Genomic DNA, 17,252 nt, shown 5'->3' with positions numbered 1-17,252 from the left:
GGATAAGGTGTATCAAAAAATTCAAAGGTCCTGGCTTATGCGTCTTTGCATCAGCATTTCATGTAGCTCTTGCTTTACTCTGGTTATTTTTCGGTCCAAAAAAACCTTAGTGATCTTTTCATACATTTTCTCCTCAGAGAGAGCATCATATTCATTGAGTCTTTGTACCATTTTGAATCAAGAATAACTATGGCACCACCTTTACCTGAGGGCTTGATCACAATCTCTGCGTTTCTCTGAAGTTCAGCCAGTGCCTTTCTCTCTCCACTGGTTATATTGTAGAAACGAGCTGTTCCTAAACCACTTTGTCTGATTTGTTCCACTTCTTTCTCACATAACCTGAAAAAGAGATCCACTGTAGGATGGTTGACAGGAACAAAGGTACTAGATTTCTTTAAAATGGTTTGTGGTCGATTATTCTGCTGACCAAAAATATTCTTCAGTGATACATTTCTACCAAAATATTTTGCTTCCAGAACCAACTCACTCAAATCAGAACCCAAAGAAGGAATAAAGGTTAAGCCTTTATTAAGCAGGTTCAGTTGGTTTTCACTTAATACATAATTAGACAAATTCACTACCAAATCAGTTCTGGTTACTGGATCGGTTTCTTTCTCTTCCTGTCCTGACTGTTGGACCTGGTATTCCGTTGCCAAGTTTGTTTAAAAAAAAACAGTAAATTTTGAACAATGGGGGCAAGTGACACTCCTTGTTTGGGTCTAGTGCCTGTTGGGCAGACAAGTTGTCTCTCCTCATCAGCTGTGAGATCAGATGAAAACATGGAGTGAACACCAGTGGTAGACGAAGAGGCTTCGGTTGCCATCACATCATTCGTCTTAGGCAAGGTGGTGAAATTCATATTGATGTGAGATCTATGGGTAGGAGAGGACAAGACAGGTAATCTAGATGTCTGTTGACTCTTAAAATGGGCTGGTCTGTCTTTCTTGGGCCATTCAAAAATCCTTCCTTGCTTAAAATCACAAATATCCCTAGAAAGTTTGTGAATTTTCTGATCTTTTAATTTATTGTCATAAGAACTCAGGTTGAACTGTAAAGTCTCTAGTTTAGTAATACAGGACTCAGACAAGTCCATTTTTTTCTTGCTTAGTTCTGATCAGTTTAGCTGTTTTTTCCTCATCAGGCTTAAAAAAAATCAATCAGTAGCTGCATATATTTAAAGCTCGTTTCCAAATTCAAGGCTTGCCACTGGGCAAAAAGTTCAGGATATTTGTTGCCATAACTCAGCATACACTTAACTCTCATGCCCTTAGGAATAACTTTGTAGTGCATGCTAACCTCAAGATGGAAGCACTGCCATTGTATCTTTTTAACTGATAAGCAGCAGATTCTACTTCATGTAATATTCTTTCAAAGCTTTCCTTCGATGCAGCCACATTATTAGATACATAACCTTCAGAATCTAAATTCATAAGCAGTAACAGATTTGTAACATTTTCTGCTTTTTCCTGCAACGTATTTAGCTTCATAAAATCAAGCATACCTTAGTTTTATCATTACTTTCTTCAGCCACGTGCAGTTACTGGTGAAAAAAAAGGAACACAAGTAACAAAATAAACCTTATCGTTTGAAAGGCATTTTATTTTTGTCTTGCCACGTTTTATGCCTCAAGTTTTCAGTAAAAGATTTGTGTTCATCTTTTTTGTTGGATTTTAACAGGTTTGCCAGTCGTCTGTGGTGGTGTCACTGCTTTTCTCTTTGGATTTTGATCTTTGTAACAGTGCACCTTTAGCAGTTTCAGGTTTATTTTGTTGGTTGCTTTAGAAATGGCTGGAAGGCTCGAAGGGCCAGGAGAATTGCCCTCATTTCTCAAACATTGATATGTTCCTGTTTGTGTGGCTCTGGCCACAGACCCTGTACTTTTTGATGGCCCAGAGTTACTCCCCACCCCAAGTCTGAGGCATCTGTGTGCATGATCTGTGTGGGCAGGGGTGGTTGGAGGGGAAGACCTGGATTGAGGGTCACTTGTGTCAACCACCACTGGATTTCTAGTTTGAGGCATGGTAGGAGGGGATCCCTGTACTCCAAGGAGTGGGAGTGCTGGGTCCAGACTGACCTAAGGTACTACTGCAACTTTCTCATAAGAAAACTTGCTAATGGTAACATGGAGATAATGGCTGCCATGTAGCCCAGGAGTCTGAGGTACTGCCTTGCTGTCAATTCTGTTGACTGAAGGACCAGAAGTAGGTATTCTGTCATGTCTTCCACCTTTTGGAGGGGAAGGTAGGCTTTCATGACATCTGTCCAAATTCTGCACCCTAAGAAGGCAATGTCTTGAGTAGGTTCCAGGTGGGAGGTTGGGTAATTTATCTGGAATCCCAGAGACTGTAGGAGGGAAACAACAAGGCGTATATGTTGCAGGAGGGTCTCCTTGTTGCCTGCCTGTATCAGCAAGTCATCCAGATAATAATATCTGGATTCCCTTTGTCCTGCAGAAGGCAATCACTGGAGCCAAACATTTGGTGAAAATCCTGGGTGCAGTGGAAAGCCCAAAGGGCAAGGCAGATAATTGAAAGTGAGAAGGCCCCACTAAGACCTTCAGGTATTTTCTAAAAGTGGACTTTAGGGAATGTGAAAAAGGGCATTATTTGTATGTAAGGTGGCCATAAACCCCTGGGGAATAAGAAGGGGGGAAAGGGTTGAGTAGGATCAGCATCCTGAAGTTTGGAACCCTTAGGAATAGGTTGAGGTATGAGAGATCCAGAATTTGTCTCCAAGGACCGTCTTTTCTTGGAACCAGGAAAATTCTGGATTAGAAACCTCTTCCTTTTGCTGCAAAGGGCACTAGGTTCAGTGGTACCTTGAGCCAGCACTGTTTGTAGCACTGGCTGCAGAAGGCGTAGCTATTGTTTTGGAGGTTGTGGGAATGCCTTTTCACTTTAGGGGCTTAAGCCCGGTCATGAAATACCCATTTTAAAGGACTAAAAGGACTCATTTGTCTGACGTGATGGATATCCACATGGGGAGGCAGTGAGAGAGACAGAGGGAGAGCCGGAGGAGGGGGTTGTAAGGTTGGCAGGTAGTCAGATGCTACCTGCCCTGCCTTGAAAGGCGGCATCTGGCTAGAGGATGGTGCACCTCTAAGTTGGAGGTGGTTGCTTCCTGGTAGGTGTTCTAGACCTTGAGGGAGCAGCAGGGTGAGAATGTTTTCTAATGAACTGTGTTTTAGTTGGGTAGTTTCTTTGAAATTTAGGAATAGGGGAGACTAGCAGGTGTTTCAAATCTTGCATTTCTTTCCCCTTTTGCTGAAGTGACAAACAAATCAGACACTTTTGCACCAAACAAAGCTGTGTTGTCCTGGGGGCATCAATCACCTGTGCCCAGAAATAATCTAGAAGACGCTAGAGGAGTAGCCAGGAGTACCTTCTTAAGGCAGCTGCTGATGCTGCTGACCTTGCTGAGGCTTCAGCAGCATTATAACTGCACTTTACTGAGTGCCTGGTAAACTGGGATGTGAGAGCCAAAAGGGAAGGCAGTGAAGCTTTGGCAGCACAATCTGGTGCATCAACCAACTCATTGGAGGCTTTCTCCAGGAGTGATCAGGCATATTTAGCCATGTGTGTCTGGTAATTAGTGGCCCTACAGGACAGGGTGGCAGAGGTGTAGACTTTCTTACCTAGACACTCCATGGTTTTGCTGTCTTTGTCAGGAGGCAGTATAGTGGTGGTGGGTAAAAGTTTTGATCCCTTATCAGTGGAAATGGAGATGGTGATAGGGTTTGCTGGTGGACACTTGAGGAGGTTTGAGGGACTTTATAAAGTCTATCAGGTCTACAAGGAGCAGATAGTTGTGAGGCAGGATTTAAGGATGCTGAGAAAAAGGCATCCAGGAAGGAAGACAAAAATGGGGGAACAGCAAACGGGCTTGGTGAGTCCATCTGAATGAGGTCATATCATCTTTTTTTGGACCTCAGTCATTTCAGAGGATTCCCACTTAAAACGCTCTTTCATCTTGGAGATGGTTTTCTCAAAAGTCAAATCCTCTGCTGGGGAGTCAGGGTCAACAGATTCTTCTTCTGGGGAACCATACCCCAAGGGAGAAGAAAGCTGGGAAGTGAAAGAAAGTGATTCTTCAAATGAAGAATCAGAGATATCTTCCTCTTCCCTCATGGTTGGTCTGTGGTTTGAGGCCTTGGACTCAGAACTGGAGGTGGAATGTTAGCAGTCCCTACAGAGGTAGCATGTAACGCCATGAAGGAACGGACTTTGGCAGAAAGCCTGCCAGTCAGGCATGCTTTCAGTAGGAACAGAGATATGCTTCTTTTTCTCCTTTTTTAGAGGCCTGGAGACTGTAAGGAACTGGAGGGATCCAATGGAACTACTTAAAGCACTAGTCCCCCATCAGAAACAGACGTCGGTAAAGCCTCTACAGACATGTCCTCCACACAAGATTGTGCAGCTTCTGTGGAGGTACCCGCTATATCTGAGGCAGTGGAGCCAGTTTCCTCTACCAGGCAGACATCGGCAACAGGCTGAGGGGCAGACAGAAGAGGCGTAGGGGTAGGCCATATAGTCTTGGCTTTCTTTTTTGGTGGTTCAGTAGGTACGTTGGAGGAATTCTCCATCCCTAAAGCTATTTGTTTTAATCTTTGATTCTCTAAACACAAGGTAAGCGCGTGCAGACGGCTGCACAATGTTTTGGGCACAAACATCTGACACACGGAGCAGGCCTTGTAATCTTGCGACAGTCCTAAACAAAAGAGGCACTGATTGTGGGCATCACTGTGAGGCATCTGACGGCTGCACTTACACTTTCCCTTTCTGGATGACATGAACAGCCATTAAATGAAAGAAAAGGACAGAAGGATTCCCCAACGGGGCACTTATCTGATTTCTCGAATCCGACGGCCGTGAAGGCAGGAACACCTGGCGTTCGACTGGTGGCTGAGAAGTTCTGGGGGCTGGTGCATGCAGACATCACTTTTATGGCCCACGTTCCTTCAGCCACGTCAGACATTTCACGCACCATACAGTGACTGCAAACTTTTGTATACTGGCAGGATGTTCACAAAGCAAGAGGAGTAAACCCACATGTTGAATACTGCAACATGGGAATAGAAGGACTTCAAAGTGTTTCTATTACGAAATGACTGTTTAAAAGTGAATGAAAACTGGGCTTTAAGGTGCAAATACTGTATGCATTTTAATTTTCTAGTACTTTTCTGCTGATACAGACATACTGATGTTACACATTTTGGTAATTTTATTTAAGTATATTTTTCCCCTCTCAAGATATTATCAAAATTATACTGGACTAGTAAACAATCGAGCTGAAGAACTGCTCCCCAAAAATTATAACACAAGGATGTAGTTAAGAGATGTTGCACAAAGCTGAGATGAAAACTCTCTATGGGTGCACACTGACACAGCGCTACTACTGGTATGCTCTAGCCAACATGGCCAGGGACGGCGCCAACTCTTCTGCCTCCACTGACAAGTAATTTAATGAAGCTGATGCAATATATCCGGAGCAGAGAGGTTTAGGTTAATTTCTCTCAGTGTCATATCCACTTCCGACCCAAAGACCACCAAAAAAGGTGAATCAACAAACTCTACCTTGAGTTGCTCTCTGAAGGTGAAGTCAGACAATATGATGCAGTTACCCTTTTCACCACATCAAGAGATGCAAGCTGCCCTTACAACATGGAGGGGGTGAGGCTGGTTACTCATGAAACTGTAAGGTGTGACCTGGGAATGTACCAACTGTCTCTGCTACCCAGGACACCAGACTGACACTGTATTCAAGGTATAACAATTAAACAACCTCACAGCCAATGACAATGTAAAAAATAGCAACTTCACAAAGGGAAAGCCTCAGGCTTCTCCTTTGGGGGTGTGCAGCCTAAAACTGAGGATATAGACTTCCCTTTCAAGCAATAGAAGCCATTATTACACCTAAACTGGGGTTTCTTGCAAGTGAAGATGTTTCTGAATAGCCTAAGTACTCTGCAAGACCGTCATCAGAAAACAATAGCAGCAGCAGCAGCAGTGTGGGCTTACCTTTTTTTGTTTTATCAGCTTACTTTTCTACTAGTATCTATCAGACTTGCCTTAGTAGATATTTCACTCATTTCTGAGGAGAGGAAGAAAGGTCCAAAATCTACTACTCTCACCCTCCACAATGTCAGCAATTATGACTTCTGGTATAGGGGCTGCAGATCTGACCCTTCCTCTGTAAGTCTAGATAATCTATACCATGTAAAAACTATCCCAGTACTTATCTCCAGACTCTTATATGAAAAAAAGGGGGCGATCTGCCCTTCCCCCATCCAACAGAGGAGAAAAGTACAGTTTTGCACCTACCATAAATGTAGATGTTCTAATGTATTCACTGCTGCAGTCATTACACTTAGGTTATCCTGCAGTCAGGCGGTCCCCGCAGTTGAACAGAGTTCGAAAGTCTTGGTCCGGCGTTGGTTGCTGTCGCCTCTTCCCTGACGTCAGTGCGCCAGGGGTATAGAAGATGCAGCCAACGCCATTTTCTTCAGTTTTTCTTGCCCCAGATGTCAGGTGCCCCCAAATAGGTATGCAATACATATTGCTAATAAAACATACATAAAAAATAAAAAACAATACCTTCAGTTACAAGCAAATACACCATATAGCTTGTATAGGATAGAAAGGTATAGATAAGTCCCAGCTAAGAAAGTGGGGATGGAGGGAGGGTAACCTGTACTGCAGCAGTGAATACACTCGAACATCTACATTTATGGTAGGTACAAAACCATACTATGTTCATCATGTTTCACTGCTGCAGTCATTACACTTGGGTTGAATCCCAAAGCTGAGGTTGGGTGGCTGGGTCTATAAAGGATTCGGGGTGGCTATGAGGCCCTGCAGCACTGCAGTGGCAAAGCCAGCTCTGGAGTTAGAGTAAATAGGCAAGTGGTAATGCTTGGTAAAGGTGTGCACTGAACTCCAAGTTGCAGCTTCCAAAAGATCCTTGGTAGGTACTCCTCTAAGGAAGGCTGCTGAAGTGGCTGTTGCCCTGGTAGAATGTGGCCTAATGTTGTTAGGCACAGTTTTGCCATGTTGTGTGTAGCAGAAACGGATACAGTGTCATATCCACTTTGAAATGGTCTGTTTTGAAATAGCCTTTCCCTGTGATCCTGCAGTTGCTCAGTTTTCCTGAAAGCTTTTGTTTTGTCCAAGTGGAAGCGTAACTGCCTGCGCATGTCCAATGAGTGCAGAAGTATCTCCCCTTTATTCTGGGGATTTGGATAAAATGTTGGCAAGTGAATAGTTTGGTTAAGAGCCACACTGGATACCACTTTTGGCATAAATGTAGGGTTAAAGAAACCCTGTCTTGATGAAAAATGATGAAAGGTTCCACTGTCATTAGTGCCTGTAACTCTGAGACTCTTCGTGCTGAGGTTATTGCCAGAAGCAGAGCAGTTTTCCATGACAAAAATTTTAATTCTGCTGAACTGGCTAGCTCAAAAGGTGGTAAAGTAAGTTTTTCCAAGACAAAGTTGAGGTCCCAAGTTGGTGTTGGTGCTCTCCAGGGCGGTCTTATGTTTTTAGCACCTCTGAGGTATTGCCTTAGTAATGGATGAGAGTAAATAGGAGGATCCGTGTTGTAATTAGCTGAAATGGCAGAGGTGTGGATCTTAATAGATGAAAAGGATAGGCCTTTGTCCAGCATCTCAGTTAAGTATTGTAATATCTGAGGAATATTTGGAACAAGAGGGTCAATGCCTTGAGCCTGGTTCCAGGCGCAGAATCTTTTCCACTTTTCTGAATAAGATTACCTGGTGCTGGGCCTCCTGGCCTCCAAAACGACACCCATAACAGCTTTAGAGAGAGGTGTTGACTGCTTGGCTAAGTAATCTGCCATGCAGCCAGATTTAAGGTTTTGAGCTGGCTGTGCAGGATCTGATTGTTTTGCTGAGTCAGAAGATGAGGAATTTGAGGTAAAATCCATGCTGGGCCTTGAGTCAAGTTCTTTAAGACTGGGTACCAGTGCTGACGTGGCCAGTCCGGGGCAATCAGGATCATTTTTGGCCTCTCTAGTCTGGCTTTTAGGAGTACCTTTGAAAGGAGAGGCAATGGTGGGAAGGCATAAACCTTTAGTGTTTTCCAGCTGAATGAAAGAGCATCCACTTTCCATGCTTGTGTGTGGTAAGTCCTTGTGCAGAATTTCTGTAGTTGGCAGTTCAGAGGGGAGGCAAAGAGATCTTTGTCTGGGCACCCCCATTTCTGAGTTATCATGCTGAATACTTGTGGGTTTAATTTCCACTAGTGAGGATCCATGTTGTTTCTGCTTAAGTCGTCTGCTAGAGTGTTTTTCTTTCCTGGCAGGAATTGTGCTTGCAGATGAACTTGATAGGTCAGTGCTGTGTTCCACAAAGTCACAGCTTGTCTGCATAGGGGAAAGGAATGTCTGCCCCCTTGCTTGTTTATGTACCACATAACTGTGGTGTTGTCCGTCTTTAGTAGCAGTTGTCCTGGATGCAGAAGGTCCTTGAAAGCTGTCAGGGCATTTTGTACAGCTAGTATCTCTTTTTGATTGATGTGGAGATGCATTTGGTCTGTGGTCCACTTGCCCTGGATACATTTTCCTGCCACGAGTGCTCCCCAGGCATAATCCGATGCATCTGTTAGTGTCTGCATGGCTGTGGGTAAAGTGAAAGGTGGTCCTTTGTTGTGGTGACATGCCTGTGCCCACCATCGAAACTCCTGTTGTAGGCAGGGAATGAGTGGTATTATTGCTTCCAAACTGTGACAGTGTTGAGTCCAGACACTTTTTAAATACCATTGCAACTTCCTCATATGCAGTCTGGCATATGGTATTAGTAGTATGCAGGACGCCATGAACCCCAAGGCCTGCACAATTTTTCTTGCAGGGAGTTGGGTTTTTGTTGCCATCAAATGAAAATAATGAGTCAGTTGCCTTTGCTTGTCTGGCGTGAGATAAGCCATCTGGGCAGTTGTATTTAAACTTGCACCCAGGAATATTATCTCTTGTGAGGGCACTAGTTTTGACCTCTTTTTGTTTATTGTGTACCCTAGGCCCATAAGTAAAATTTTACAAATGCCAGATGCTTTAGTAGAATGTCCTTGCTCTGCTTGAATAAGGCAGTCGTCCAAGTAAGGATATATTTGAATTCCTTTCTGTCTGCAAAATGCAATTACTGGTGCCAGGAATTTTGTGAAGACCCTGGGCGAAGTAGATAATCCAAAGGGCAGTGCAGAGAATTGGTAATGCATTGTGCCAGCTATGAATCCGAGGTATCTTCTGCAATTTTGTCTGACTGGGACATGCAGGTATGCCTCTTTGAGGTCCAAAGTAACAAGCCAAGCCTTCTTGCCCAGCATGGAAAGAAGCTGCTGTAGTGTCAACATTTTGAATTTTGGGATATCTAGGTAAGTGTTTAGAATAAATAGATCCAGTATGGGTCTCCAAGCTTTGTCCTTTCTAGTAACCAAGAAAAGTCTTGAGTAAAATCCTTGTCCTTGTTCCTGTTCCGGTATTTTTTGAATAGCTCTAATGTCCATGAGGGCCGTAATTTGTTTTTGTGCCTCTGCCCATTGATTTTGTGGCAGGTCTGGCATTCCTTTCGGCCTTGGTAGAGTGTGAAAGTGGAACCTGTAACCTTGAGACACAATATTCAGAACCCATTTGTCTTGGGTGATTATATGCCAATTTTGTGAAAAAAGCGCTAGTTTTCCCCCTAAGGGAGCTGCCAAAAGGTAAGAGCTTGGCATCTGAAAGGGGAAGTCATTGGGACTGTTTTCTATAAGGTTGTGACTTGTCTTCTCCTCCTTTAGGGGTTGAAGCACCCCACTGTTATGGTCTGTAAGAGCCTTGGGGTTGAGATCTGCCTCTTGGGCGTCTGTATCTACCTCTTTGTGGTCTGTCTGACACTGGAAAGGACCAATTTTTAGAAGGCCAATTTCTGCTAAATCTAGGAGGCTGTACCTGTAAGAAATCCTTCACTGTCTGCATAGATTTTGCTTTATCCTCCATTTTCTTTAATACCTCTTCGGCCTTAACACCAAACAAAATATCATGCTGTAAAGGTGCATCCAATAATTTTGCCTTAACATGATCAGGTAAACTTTGTTCTTTTAACCAAACATGCCTTTGAATCACAGATCTTGTAACTGTGGCTCTACAAGAAGCCTCTAATGAATCAAAACCACATTGCAGAGTATGTTTTCCCACTTGTTCAGCTGCATGCAATAAATCCTGCATTTCCTTGTAGTCAGGACCTTCTGAGCTAGTAAGCATTTTCTGTTTCAGCAAAGACATTAAATATTGTTGATATTTAAGCATGTGGAACTGGCAATTTAAGGCCCTTACTGCTAAAGTTGCAGAAGTGTAAACTTTCTTCCCCCATCTATCCAATGCTCTAGAATCCCTGTCAGAGGGGACTGGATTTTTAGCAGTGGAAGCCTTTACCCCTTTGGGACCCTGTGAAATAGTTCCTGGGTCAGCAGCAGGGTTTTTATAAAGAAATTTGTGAGAGTCGGGGACTCTATAGTACCCATCTGGCTTGACTGGTGCTGGGGGCAAAGAATCAGGGGTTAGACTGGATTCAGAGAACACATCATCCACAATATCTAACACAGGCGGAACAGTGAGGGGCCTGTGCTGAGGCAATAAAAGAAAATCTCTGAGCCTTTTCTTGGATTCTGAGTAATCCTGGCTCTCCCAAATGGAAATGCTCCCTCATGGTATGTAAGGTTTCCCCAAAAGAGTAATCCTCAGGAGGAGAGGCTGAAGGGATTGATTCTTCAGCATGAGAGTCCTCATAGGGGGGTAAAGAGTATCCCTGGTCTGAAGAGGAATCTGGTCAGAGGAATCATAGTCTGTATCCTGCTTAGGCCTTTTATCAGGAGGGGGATGGGAACCCCTGATCAGAGTAATTAGGTCTTCGGCCATTTTGAGCATCTGTTTCTTAGGCATGGAGGCCTGTCCAGAGGAATGCTGTACTTGTTTCTTTGTCTTTAATGGAGTTTTAGACTTGGTTGTTGTTTTGATGGTAAGCTGTAAAGGTCTGAAAACACCCTCAGAAGCCAATGCCTGCTCAGCGGCTCCGGACCCATCTCAGGGGTTAATTTCCATAGGCCCAATACCTTGAGTATTCAGAGGCCTAGTAGTCTTCATGTGGGAGTCGAAGGTGACCTGTGGCTCTGAGGTAGCGGGTGTCAGGGGCTGCGAAAGTGCCTCACTGAGAACCGGCGACTGTCCTAGAAGAGGCTTTGTCGTCAGATTTGGACCTCGGATGCCTGTCCTTATCCTTGTCGTTGCGTTTTTTGTGTATTCCGGTCATCGGTTGTTCCGACGGCATGGTGTAATTGAACCTTCGGACAAAATAATGGTGAGCAAAATCAAACCGATGTTTAATAGTGCGCTTGTTAAATCTAGCGCAAAACCAACAACTAGTGACATCGTGGTCTGGGCCTAGGCATGGAATACAGTAAGAATGAAAATCCTTATGAGGTATTTGCTTCCCACAAGAAATACAATTATTAACTTTTACTGACATCGGTCTGAGGCAAGAAAAAGTTTCCCCAATGGGGTACTTAGCTTTATTGAAGACTTCGGTTCTGAAATTCGAATTCGAAAATCTCAGGAGTCGGCTGACTGGCACTTGCGAACTGCGTTTGTTTCGGGCACCGCGCGGCAAGAAAGACTGAAGAAAATGGCATCGGCTGCATCTTATATACCCCTGGCACATTGACATCAGGGAAGAGGTGACAGCAACCGACAACGGACCAAGACTTTGGAACTCTGGCTGACTGCGGGACCGCCTGATGGCAGGTTAACCCAAGTGTAATGACTGCAGCAGTGAAACACGAACATCTATAAGCCCAACAGGTCCTATTTTCTTCATTATACCCTACAGAAAGAAGAAAAGGTAACGTGTAGAACATCCCTAAAAGAGGTAGATTTTGGGCATCACTCAAAATCACTTCAGCCAAAACAGCAAAAGTTGGATGAGAGAACACAACAGTACGGCAGGCTATACATACACACACATTCTAAGAACTGCCATCTTCAAGAAAACAAAACAGGACTACATAAGCTGACAGCTACTATCTGTTGTCTGGATTCTTAACAGATACGACAGTGGGTGAAACTCCACAAAAGAAGTGAGGGAGACAAACCATCTCTTTGGAAAAATGACTGTCATAGGTTCATAACTTTAAATGTCCAACAGCAAGATCTGCAGTTTTACTGCTATTACTGTAAACTATACCCATTTTTAGCACTGTCGCCCTTCCATAACTGTAGGAGGGCTGCAGGTAACAATGGAGGACTCTCGATCAGTGTTCATTTTCAAGCATCAAAACCATATTTAGAGTCTTCTTACAGTTTATCACTAGCATGATTAGTCCTGTTTGAAACCAAACCAAACACCTCTAACTAAGCAAAAGTTTTACAGCTTAAGTATAGGCAGTCGCTGTATACAAAGTCGTCTTATACTCAATATCTACATTTTCAGCAACACCAAAATGACAAGTAGTATTGTTCTGGTGTTTACCACCTTTGTAGTACATCCATTTTATAATGACGGGTGGCAGGTTCTCACTGCCACCAAGACTTGCATTTATAGTAATAGTAACACAGCAATTAAAGTGTAATGCTTACTACTAGCTTCAGTACCGATGACAATTAGGTCAGAACTACTAAACAGAAATGAGTTTACACACTACAAAGAAAAATCGTCACTGCAGTTTTGCAAGGTACACAGTCATCATAGTTACCAAAAATAGGTAGCTAACAGGCAACAACAGCACATAAATAGAAAAACAAATTAAATGAACATTCTCAAACCAATTCACACTGGAGTAAACAGTTTTCCTTTAAACAAAGGTACCTACATTCCTAGCTTCTGTCCACTTCAGAGCAAACTTAAGGGATTGATTTGTACCATTATATACAAGTACCTATCCAAAGTCCAAATGGCCCATTCATTTTGCAAGAACTGATCCTCTTACTTCTTTGGAGGGTGACAAACATACTTTGAAGGTCATCTTCCCGAGAGCCAAAAGGGGGTATTTTTCTGGGCCTTATCCCCATGGCAAGTGAAAAGCGCGGCCCGCAAAACTGACCTGCATACGTGCGCACTACTGTCTGTGCTTTCCTTTGGTTACAATGCAGGCTGCTTGGCAAGTGTGCCCAGCACTGCAGTCCAAATGTTGCTGATATTACACTTTCATACTTCCACACCCAACATCTATTAAATATCAGTGCAGCAGTGGGTCTAGCCACCTCCCTTGCCCAAGGATGGTCAAACCAGTATTGGACATGCACTTCTACCCTGCAATGTCTAGATCTTCCAGTGTCCAGTTCTATAACCATAATTCGGATCACCCAGGCAACATTCATTGCTTTCCCTTTATGCCACAGAACCATTGCTATATGTAGCTTAAGTTCTTGACATTATAACCCATTACCTTTAATCTTTTCTAACTAGAAAGCAAATGAAGTGACACAATGTAAGAAATAAGTAAGAGCTGACCTCCTGTTCTTTTTGGTGGTGTTCTTGTAACTTATTCAACTCTTCCTGCAGATGTTGAGACAACTCTGTTTTCTGCCTCTCCATCTCTGTGAGGTGAATTGCCTGCAGCTCCTGCAATGCCTTCTGGTGCTGTTTTTCCATTGCTAGCACTTCCTGACGGAGAGCATCAAGAGACCTGCAGCTTTCAGCCTCGAGAAGAGACTTCTGGTTCTGAAGAGCAGCCTCCAACTGTACCTGTGACATGAGGAAATGCAATCATTCAAACGGTTTGATGTAGTAAGCTTGACATAATGTATTTTAAGCATACATCTATATACAGAAATTTATCAACATAAATATGACATACACCTCACGCTAAAAACATTAACTGGTATGCATACGCAAAACATAGTGCCCTGTGCTTCTGCAATTCATACTGACCATTTATTAACTGTATTAATGCATAACACAGACTAAAGTTAATTCACTTCAAACACCACAAAGTATGCTGCAATAAGAAGCTTTGTACTTCACCTCTAAAGAATTAAAACTCCACTAATTAATGGATTCCATAAACCCCCAAGATGAAATAATTTCATTTAAAATAATCCATACAGGAAAGCACATGATAAATGTTTTACACATCCATTTAGTAAGCATAATTTCAGATCTACAAGTGCTGCTCTTCAACGAATGAATGTGAAAGTTGTTGCTCCTGATCAAATGCAGCAGGCATTAAAAATGTTGTGGCATCATCTCCTAGCAACCAGTAGGAATCTTCACCTCAAGGGATCATATTATTCCAGAAAGACTTCTTCCTTAATCACTACAGACTGCCAAGTAACACACATCTGTAGCACATATCCTATATCAGAAAACAGCTTGCTTCATGCCCTACTGCTAACACAGTCTCTTCCTCTTAATTTGGAATGCATCACATTACTACTACTACAAAGCAAACCTACATTTGCCTTGCACCTGACTTCTTGCCTAGTGTGAACACTGTCTGTTAATATTCAGAAAGCCTTTCAATACAGATAGGAAGCTTAAGAAGGTAGTTTTTCACAGCACAATACATGCTCATGACATTAAATTAAGATAAGCTGTTTAATCCTTTATTCACTAAGCCTGCATTTGAAGGGCAGTGCCACGTGCGCTGACAGACGGATGCGCGCGCGCACACACACACACACACACACACACACACACACACACACACACACACACACACACACAGCATGAGTAAAGAACTATCTATGAAAACAACAGATTCTGACGTACGCCAGCTCCTCCTCAGGAGGCCAAGGGCCATGCCTAAGCCAGGTGGAGGCACATCAGCACACAAAAAGAATTACACACCTGCTGTACTCCTGCACAGCTTTACCATTTATTACTTTAGGGCATTTCATGTCCAAGGCCTGTGAGTTAAGGGCTTCTGGGCTATGCAGGAGCTGGCAGTTATGGAAACGGCACCATCTACCTTATCAGCCAGTCACCAAAGCAAAGTACTCTACCAGAGTACAGCACAACATTTTTCAACACCTCAGTTCTGTCAGCTGGGAAAAGAAGGTCAACAATATAAGCAGCCAAAAAAATAACAACAGGTAACTGCTGGTTTTACCTGTGTACAAGACACTGAGGAAGATGAAAAATAAAGGCAGATGAACTTTGGCAGTAAAACTAAAACTGCTGCAGTGTAATGTCATTTCACTGATCTGTACCCACTTTTTAATGTGGGGCTAGCTACTATGACAATGTTTAATATTATCAAGACAGTGGTGTACAGTGCAGATTTTACTGCCTTTCTCATACAAAGGAAAGACAACAGGCCACTGCACAAGCTGTAAGCATAAGAATAAACTTTCACTAAATAACTGACACGAGCAAGCTCATGAGGCTGAAACAAAGCAATATGATATGGTATCTTACAGAATAGATAATTAAATTAAAAACACAGTAAATGGTCTAGTAATGAATGAGGAATGCTGCACAACAAAGTGCTCCCGCCTCACTACTTACAAACCCTCAATCACAGCTTTTTCCATTTACTGCTAAGCTGCATAGTTACACTTGTGCAAAGTAAGCCCAGTCCAAGCAGATCACAGCAATTTCATACAAGTTACTTAGGTTTCTATTTCATATTTATTCTTTAATCTTTTACTGGATACTACCTGCTCCAGTGGTACATGGGCAGACAAGATTTACCTGTGTTGCACAGAATTCAGGCTCTACTCATCGCTCAAGTGTCAAAAGACAGGCCAAGGATGGAATATGATCAAGCAGAGAACAACCAGTTCTCGAACATCTGTGCTAACAAAAACAGTGGCATACAGACTAATAGTGGATAATATGGAACTCTCACTGCAATGTGACAAACAAAAGTTGTATACATATGAAGCATAAGAAAACTCTATTTAATTCACCATATTAATTCTGCTGATGGGTCTCTCACTGGCACACTAACAATTACAAATATCAAAAGTGCCAAAGTACTGCAAGCAGACAATCCAAAAGGAAAAACCACTTTAATGACAAAACACAGCAGAGCTTTCGGACATAATCCTTCTTCAATACTACAAACTTATAAAATTTCTTTCATCTTATATACAGGCCCAAAGTAGTCATGTGGTTAGCAGCCCAAAAATCACATGACCATAAGTATCACTCAATAAGGCAAAGTTAAAACAACACAGATAGCAATGATTCTATAGTACATAACAAAAATTTAAATAATTTAAAATTCAGCTTGCTAATATGATTGATAATCAAAGTTAGACATAAAATTCATATTATAAAATTCATATTGTAGAAACAATATACATAATTACAAATTTAATTATTAAATTATTTAAATTTTTGTTATGTACTATAGAATCATTGCTATCTGTGTTGTTTTAACTTTGCCTTATTGAGTGATACTTATGGTCATGTGATTTTTGGGCTGCTAACCACACGACTACTTTGGGCCTGTATATAAGATGAAAGAAATTTTATAAGTTTGTAGTATTGAAGAAGGATTATGTCCGAAAGCTCTGCTGTGTTTTGACACTAACAATTACTGCAGACACCTGCAATCTGCAGGAATTTCTCTCTACAGAGGGAAGACCCCTTTGAAGAATGCTAGTTGACATTATCCTAGTCTGCAGCAACTGGGGTAGAGGAGCAAATAGCAACAACAGCGAGATGGATAAAGACAGAGATCATACCATAAAGACAATAAATAAAACCATTCTCAAGGGATACAAAGTCAAACCATTATGTACTACTGCTTTTATCCTAGGAACAACACTATGCCAACAATCACATGGACCATAAATGATACCTAGACATTTATCTGTAAGTAAATGCACTTTAAAAGTTCTATCCACCCTTTGAGCACTTAATAGCACTCGCCTCCCAAATTAAGCACAACCATATATGACAACCCTTTGTGAAAACTTGTGTCTACACATTCAATGATTAAGACTTATCTTAAAGTTAGCAAAAGTACTACTTTGCTCGACTTACACTGTGGTGAGTTATTCCATGAGCTAGGACTACATTCAGAAAGGAACCTATCCCTACAGTGACTACTATCCCTACTTGTTCATTTATTGGTGGTGCTGGAGCTGTCACAAATGATCACCTCAGAGCAGATGGTAGGTTACAGAATATAAGAAAAGTTCTGCCATTCTACCTGAGAGTTTCAGGATTTAATGTCTTTAATTTTCTTGCTTAGAAATCTTCGGAATCGTTTCAGGTGAATGATACAGTTTAATTTTTACATACCAAAGGGGGCATC

General features: G+C 42.3%; 1 protein-coding gene across 1 annotated transcript in view; it reads right to left on the bottom strand.

Annotated features, from left to right (window-relative positions):
• Window positions 1-17,252, bottom strand: part of PCNT (pericentrin) — a gene marked incomplete in the record, with an annotated part of 2,997,294 nt that overhangs the window by 1,825,205 nt on the left and 1,154,837 nt on the right. Inside the window, 1 exon segment of the mRNA XM_044060288.1 lies at window positions 13,493-13,726. Coding sequence (XP_043916223.1) covers window positions 13,493-13,726 — 234 coding nt within the window.

This window comes from Protopterus annectens, chromosome 2.part0 (assembly GCF_019279795.1).
Source record: "Protopterus annectens isolate FY-2018-M chromosome 2.part0, PAN1.0, whole genome shotgun sequence".
Classification (NCBI taxonomy): domain Eukaryota; kingdom Metazoa; phylum Chordata; order Ceratodontiformes; family Protopteridae; genus Protopterus; species Protopterus annectens.
The sequence above is the reverse complement of the archived record's forward strand: the minus strand, read 5'-3'. Positions and strand labels throughout refer to the sequence as shown.